General features: G+C 48.7%; 1 protein-coding gene across 2 annotated transcripts; it reads right to left on the bottom strand.

The window, feature by feature from the left end:
- Positions 1-913: 913 nt before the first annotated feature.
- Positions 914-4284, bottom strand: LOC125518961 (amino acid permease 3). Of its 2 annotated transcripts, none has more exons than XM_048683847.2 (5): positions 4135-4284; positions 2868-3008; positions 2537-2770; positions 2327-2420; positions 914-2235 (listed from the first exon to the last, which is right to left on the bottom strand). In XM_048683847.2, exons 2-5 carry the CDS (start codon positions 3004-3006, stop codon positions 1227-1229), a joined length of 1476 nt encoding a protein of 491 aa, XP_048539804.1. In that variant the 5' UTR covers positions 3007-3008; positions 4135-4284; the 3' UTR covers positions 914-1226. The 2 variants fall into 2 exon arrangements, with proteins under 2 accessions (XP_048539804.1, XP_048539815.1); XM_048683858.2 differs by lacking the exon at positions 4135-4284 and adding an exon at positions 3090-3290.
- Positions 4285-7480: the final 3196 nt, after the last annotated feature.

Here is a 7480-nt window from a genome sequence, read left to right as displayed (position 1 = left end):
CAACTATGTATTTGTTTTTTCTCTCTTAATGAAATCGGCAGAGCTCCTGCCTTAGGCTGGTCATAGCGGGAGTAACTAAGCAAGTAACATAGCGCATTCCAAGACAAGTTTGCTTATGTGGCATATAGTTTATGAGGAGAGAGGTGTTTGGAGTAATATAATATGTTACTGTAACATAACGCAAACCAAAGCAAAATGAGTCTATAATGTAATAAATGCAATCATCTATGATACTACTTGTATGTTACTTTGCACTATGAAGGTAGTAACAAAGACTAGTGTCATATGCATGACACTAGTCTAAGTTACTCCCCACTATGACCAGCCTTACTCGTCAAATAAAATATAGCCTTTGTCAAATGTTTTTCTCCTTAAGACTAGCCACAATGGAGAGTAACATACACTAGTAACATACACATATCCCTAGACTAAGTTACTAACTTCATAGTGGGTAGTAACTTAAGTGTGGTAACATGCAAAGTTTTATTTATTAGGTTATAGACTCATATTGCATTGGGACATGTGATGTTACAGTAACTAGCTAAGTTACTACTACAACTAGCTCTCTCCTCATTAACTCATTGCCACATAAGCAAATTTGCTGAGTTGGACCCGATATTACTGCTGAATTTACTCCCACTGTGGCTAGTCTAAGAAAGTTGCGCATGATTGCAAATCGAAGTCCATGTTTTCCGAGCAACCAACAGAGTGGTGCAAAGATAATAGAGTTTCCAATTAATTATGAGAAAACCGGTTAACGAGATACATAATGTCAAGGCTGCACCAGTCTTCTTTGTACTATCATGTTTGATTATGAATAGATCAGAAAATTCTCTCTCTCTCTCTCTCTCTCTAAAAAAAAGGCCGCACCATTCGAAAAAGTGTAGCAAGAAGAAATTCAGGCTCATCTGGATAATGATCTTAATACCACTCAAGTAGTTATCATGAGAACATTCGTTTCTCATTAACGTACTTACAATCACACCACTTTGGAAGTACACTATTTTGGTTCCCTCTACCGTTTTCAGTTAACACGACGGATGGCAAACAAAGGAAAATGAAATCAGCAGCACCGGTGGTACTGGTACACCGGCCGTTTAGAGCAACAATTACTTGAACATGTAATTTTTAGTGAACACGTGATAATTGGTTGATTAATTAATTAGAGCTTTTAGGCATATTCTGTCCATGAGGATCTGTGCATTCATGCGACGGCCAAGCATAGATCAGTCAGTTGTGGAGAACGGCTTGTAGACCTTTAGATCGGACATTATCCCGGCGATGGAGCCGGCGGCGGCGGCAATGGTGATGATGAGGCAGGCGAGGCTGAGCAGCTGTAGGCACACCCACTGCGAGCTCCACCTGGGTATCTTCTTCTGCACGATGTACATCTCCACGGGGAAGTAGACGGTGAGCGGCCAGAACCCGATGGCGCCGAGGAAGCCGACGACGTCGTTGAAGAAGGGCAGCAGCATCGACACCACCGTCGTCGCCACCACGAACGCCGACCGCCACGTCAGGCGGAAGAGGTTGAGCTTGAAGCCGGAGGAGACGAGCGGGACCTGGATCTCTCCGGTGATGAACCCTGACTTGGGCCACCTCTGCTGCGCCCACTTCTCGACGAAGGCGAACAGGGGCTGGCAGTAGACCTGGTAGGCGCCGACGAGGTGGACGACGATGGCGGCGTTGGCGATGTCGAGGAGCCAGAAGGGCTCGTAGAAGCCGAAGCCGGTGAGGAGGTTCCCGGGTGCGTCGTCGCCGAAGGCGGCGTAGCCCATGCAGCCGCAGAGCATGTAGAAGAGCGTGGTGGTGGCGACGCTGACGAGGGTGGCGCGGCGCATGACCTTGGCCTCGGACGGCGGCGGCGCCCTGATGGTGTCCTGGATCTCGATGAGGATGAGCGAATAGGAGTAGGCGAAGGCGATGTCGCCGAACGCCTGGAGGCTCCGCCAGACCTTGTCGATGGGCGTGACGGCGCCGATGCTGATGCCGGTGAGGCTGCCCTTGACGCCCTTGTTGGCGACCACCTGGACGATGCCGAGGCCGAGGCCGATGGCGGAGTAGGTGAAGGACATGATGGCGGCCAGGATGGAGAGCCAGGAGATCTGGTCGAAGTCCGGGATCTGCGAGAAGAAGATCTGCGCCACGCCGAAGATGACCATGTAGGGCGTGCTCGAGATGTGGCACGGGTTCACGTGCCCCTTGACGTGGAAGCAGTTGGCCCTCTTGATCGCACTGCATCATACAGTTCACAAGCGACGGTAAGTTCACGTTCACCAGCTAGCACAGATCAAGACCATGGTTGCAGAAAGTTGTGGGTGCTCACAGCATGCTAATGGAGGCGGCGATGGTGTATCCGATGGCGACGCCGACGATGTTGGCGTACTGCAGGAATCCGCAGAGCTGGACCTTGATGCCACCTGCTCGACGGAACGGCAAGAGAGAGAAGCAGAGTGAGCTCTGCTCTGCATGCATGCATGCATGTAGCTGCGAATTACGCGAGCTCGGGTGAACAGTAGGAGGCATGCAGACGTACTGAGGTTGGCGTTGACGGCGTCCATGTAGGTGTAGTTGCGCTTGCCGGTGGTCTCGTCGCCGTAGCGGTAGCAGTCGGAGAGCAGCGAGGAGGTGTAGTAGGTGACGAGGGAGAAGAGCAGCATGACGGCGGGGCCGGCCACCCAGCCGAGCTGCCCGATGGCCCAGGCCAGCGACAGCACCCCGGACCCGATCACCGCCGTGATGATGTGCGCGCTCGCCGTCCACATCGTCCCTGCGGCACACCAAAAGTCCACGTCAGTTTGTCCCGTCGCGCACGTTTGAGGCGGCCGTACCACATGATCGCAGTAGCATCTTTCTTTCTTCCTTACCGGTGCGCTTGAGGCGGCCGTCGTCGTCGTAGCACTTGGAGCCGCCAGCCTGGCCGTGCTCCACGGAGGACACCTCCATGGCCGCCGCCGCCGCGCCCCCCTGCAGGTAGTAGTTCTTGCCCACGCCGTTCTCCCCCATCTCTGCACCAGCCACAACGCCCGATCGAGCAGTGAGATCACAGCTAGAGCACACAGTACAGGCCGATCGGTATCTCGTTGTACCTCAGGTAAGTAGCACCGCGACTACAATATATAGCGTCAACCAAGGTGTGGAGGGTGGCTGCCGGCTAGTGAGCGGGACGCAGAGAGCGCCAAGACTGCTCGCGGGGTGGAATTCAAAGGCGGCCGGTTTACCGCTCCACTAGACCGACCGAGGTCGTATAGTGGGCGGGGGTGAGCGAGTGCAGTGTGAGGAAGAGATAAGAGCGGGGGCGGCGATTTATAGGCGCCTGCCTGGAAGGTTGGTGGGTGTTCGTTCATCCGGGTCTGGGCTCGAGGAGGTGGGGACGCTGAGCTAGGGAATTTTGTAGCGTACACCAAGGGTATTTAGCATCTGTTCTCGGCGATCTTTAAGTTGAAACCGATGTTAGGGGCTGGTAGAGCATTGCCTGATGCCTCTATTATGTGAAGAGGAATATGTCATAGCGTGTCTCTCGCCCACTTGGGCCGATCGCATGTGTAGATGTACGACGGTTCGGAGATCAAGTGGCGTGCATGCATGCATGGGTGTAGCATGCAAACTTGTCGTTTATTGGTACATATCTCTGGTGTGTGTGTGAGAGAGAGAGACCTTGGGCTATCTAAGAAAAAAATCCAATTTAAAAGAAAAACAAATTTGCTTAGCTAAAATATTTTGCTGAATTGATGGCCAGGGTTTTTGCAGAAGAATGGACCACGCGAGGCTCCTCTAGCTAGTGGCACGAAGGGAAAAAACGTGGCCGATCGGTGTAATGGTTGGACCCCTCCTCCCCCTCCTCTATCTCCTACGGGCACACATGTCAACTTGCCTCTTGCCCTGTCTCCTCACTACAGCTATAGCTGCATTGGTCAGCGAGAACAGCGCGCCTAGCTAGCTAGCAAGTTGTTACACACGGCCCGATTGAAAACGATGACACATGCACCTGCACGCATGTGCATGCACTCCACCACGCAAGATCATCAAATATCTAAGCTAAGGAGGCGATGGAGTAACAAACATGCGCGGCATGCACCTTAAGATAAGATAGGATCGCCACAGTGCATGCATGCATGCATTGAGATTTCTTACCTTTGCAAAAATAGCCTCCTCTACTTGGTCTCCTCTCCCCTTGCAAGAGAGAGTCACGAGACAAGTTCGGGGCTATAAAGTGTTATGTCAAGAGACAAGAGATGGGGTTAAACTTGTTGTGATGGTGTGTTCAAGTGTGTCCAATGGTAATGGTATTTATAGGGGTGGGCAGGGCTGGCTTTAGGGTGTACAACGTGTTTCTGGCATTTTTCATGCATGCATGGCTTGGCTGGATGATACTGTACTGTACGCTCAAGGGAGGCCCTCGGGTGTTTGTACCCCACAGGTTCTCGACCATCCTTTTTGCCGCGGCGTAGAATATGTTCGGTGCCCCTCTCGGCCACGAGATTAAGTAAGTTGATCGCCCACTAGGGATCGTATCACGATCTGCTTGTTCCCGGCCAGATGCGTCGTGAAAATAAGGGAAGACTTCGCGCCCATGGTTTCTCACATTTTTTGCAAAATGTCGAAGTGTGTGGCTCCTAACGGCAAGTACAGGGGTGATTTAGCGGTGAGAAGTGAAATGCTGGAAATGATATTTGCTCGGCCTGGATTTGCTTGTCTGGCGAACATATCCTGTTCGTACCGTTGTTGTGGCCTTATCCTACAGAACTCCCGCTGATCATGGATGCTAACAAAGCAGCTCGGCTGATTGATGCCTAGAGTGTAGACGTCTCATGTTTGCAACGAGCAACCAAAGTGTTAGCGGTGTGCTAGCTAGCAGTAGTAGTTTAAATTCGAGAAATAGAGTCATTAGTTGGTGAAGGCTCAATCCACAAATCTCTTAGGAGTCACGTAGTCTAGCTATAAGAAAAGTAGAGGCCGCCTAAGATTTGTTTACCGAAAACTAGGTTAAACGGATGGTGAAGATTAAGTACAGAGAAAGATTGGAGCTAGTGTCCTTATTATCCCGAGCTCAAATGCTTTTGCTATAAACAGTATATTTTTTTACAGCAAACATTGCTTACTTTTCTGAGTGTGTGAAGATATTGGTGGTGAAATCACATTCATGAGGTTTGGGGAAAAATAACAAGCCAGCCTTTCAAAAATGCTTTCAGAAATGGTCCGAAACAGAGCACCTTGAGGCGCCTCTGGGAAACCAGGGTTTCAGCTAACCGAAAGCTTTGCTCATCCGGTAGCGTCCGGTAAGAGTGTGTGTGGCTCTGAAGTGGGGTCGACACGCCGAGTGGCCTTGTTGGACTAGTTTTACCTTAGGTGGAGGACTTGATGCTTCCGACTCCTTTGAACCAATCTAGGCTCTCATGGTCCTGAATTGGGAGGAACGGGTGTGCATATCATACTTTATAATGGATGAGTTGGAGCATCCCTATAGAGTTAAATCTTTCGAAAAGCCGTGCCCGCGGTTATATGGCGACTTGAAAATTTGTAACATCCGATTATAGAGAACTGAAACTAACAACTAAAACTTGCCAACCGTGTGCGTATCGTGATTGTCACTTCTTGTGAGATCAGGATCAAGAAGTGGACACAGTGGGATTATGAATGACTCCTAGGTTGGTGTTTAGGATCACTTATTGATTATTCTAGCTGTGCGCCCTTATGCGTAGGAATTACTCTTCTAGTACTCATAGGACTAGATGGTTTACAAATGCTTAGTGTCTGCTGCAATCCTCACCACTTAACCATATCCAACCCATTAAGTATTGTTAGTCTTGATATCCTTGGTAATGTTATTGTTGAGTCTCAATGACTTACGGATACTGCAGCAACATCAGGCGCAGTTACATGTAAAGTGATGCTCTAACATGAGAGCGATGTATCTTCTATTTAGAGTTCTTCTTCTTCATCGTCGATTATAGGATGGTATCCCAGTTGGCGCCTGGGATTAGCAGGGTGGACGTTGCTTTATTTATTGGGGGCCCTCTTTAGACCAATTTGCTTCTAATCCGCTACTTGGATTTTGCCTTCTAATTGATGCTTGGAATGTGTTGTTGGGTCATGTGACCTCTGATTGGTGATTTGGCTGTGTGCCTATGTTTGACATTTGTATGCCATACTACTACTCTTGTATTTTCATCTCTTCAGTTGATGTCGTATTTGTTGTGATGTCATCCTTGTTACAGATATGTGACACTTGCGTGTATGATATTAGTCAAATGTTGGGGCATTACTAATATGCGCTTCTATCCTTAGCGAGACTTGTAAGTCTGCGTTCGGGCTAGAACCGCATGTTGAGTGTTACACCACCCCTTTCTTTTACGACACGGAGCGTTCAGCTACATAGTGTGAAAAAGCCTTTGATGCAAGATTGTCGTGGGTTGTCATGTGTAAAATAAGGTCTGTTGGCATAACCGCATGAACAAGCCCAAGTGCAAGAAAAGGAAAAGAAAAAAGGTACAGATTCCGGAGAGCCAACAATCAATGTCTAGGAGGTGAAGCTAAAATGCGTATTCGCAAAACAAGATCAATCATGCCACCTAGTCGGTCCTTGTCCCGCTGCCTACAGACCGGGTGTGAGAGCTACAACAACGTGCATTGGCAATGCCGCGTCACCGACTACTCCATCGGCCCCCTCGAGATATGCGTCATCTATGAGGGCACCTTCGATAAGTTCATCGACAACACGCTCAGCCACGGCACGCCATTCAACCAGTACATGGCACCGCGGTGAGGGCATGCACGTGAGTCCCAATTTCCCCAATTGGATCTGTTGGTGTATGATAATCCCCAAGTGCATGGAATCATCGTAGCAATTTTCAAAGGTGGAAGTGATAAGTATGAAGTGTCGAACCCACAAGGAGCTAAAGGTAAGATCAATATTCTCCCAAGTCCTATCTGCCACTGATACGACTCTACGTACACCGAACGTTTGCTTCCAACTAGAAACGATAAATAAAACTACGTTGTGGGTATGAAGAAGATAACTTTGCATGGTATCGGAGAGATAAAATATAAAAGTAGGTGCTGTTATCATAAAGTTAGAATATATTACTAAATATTATAAATAGTGAGTGTGGAATAATGATGGATCAGTGTGTGGAATTTTCTTAGGCAATTGTTAACAAGACCGATAGTCGTCATTGCAATTTCATATGAGGGAGAGGCATAAGCTAACATACTTTCTGTTCTTGGATCATATGCACTTATGATTGGAACTCTAGCAAGCATCCGCAACTACTAAAGATTATTAAGGTAAAACCCAACCATAGTATTAAAGCATCAAGTCCCCTTTATCCCATACGCAACAACCCCCTTACTCGGGTTTATGCTTTTGTCACTCAAGCAACCCACTATAAGCGAATCATGAACGTACTGCAACACCCTACAACGGGAATCCCTCACGCTTGCACGACACGAAGGGCACAATAGGACAGCACCAATATAA

Source organism: Triticum urartu, chromosome 1A (assembly GCF_056163025.1).
Source record: "Triticum urartu cultivar PI428250 chromosome 1A, HENAU_Tu73, whole genome shotgun sequence".
Classification (NCBI taxonomy): domain Eukaryota; kingdom Viridiplantae; phylum Streptophyta; class Magnoliopsida; order Poales; family Poaceae; genus Triticum; species Triticum urartu.
Note: the sequence above shows the minus strand (reverse complement) of the source record. Positions and strands in the feature narration are given on the sequence as shown.

Bases quoted from the DNA above. Each gene is read 5' to 3' on its own strand.
- LOC125518961 (XM_048683847.2), bottom strand. From the start codon at position 3,006: ATGGGGGAGAACGGCGTGGGCAAGAACTACTACCTGCAGGGGGGCGCG. The intron at 2,421-2,536 runs GTACGTCTGCAT...TCCGTCGAGCAG, and splicing joins CGCCGTCAACGCCAACCTCA to GTGGCATCAAGGTCCAGCTC. The intron at 2,236-2,326 runs GTGAGCACCCAC...TGTATGATGCAG, and splicing joins GCCGCCTCCATTAGCATGCT to TGCGATCAAGAGGGCCAACT.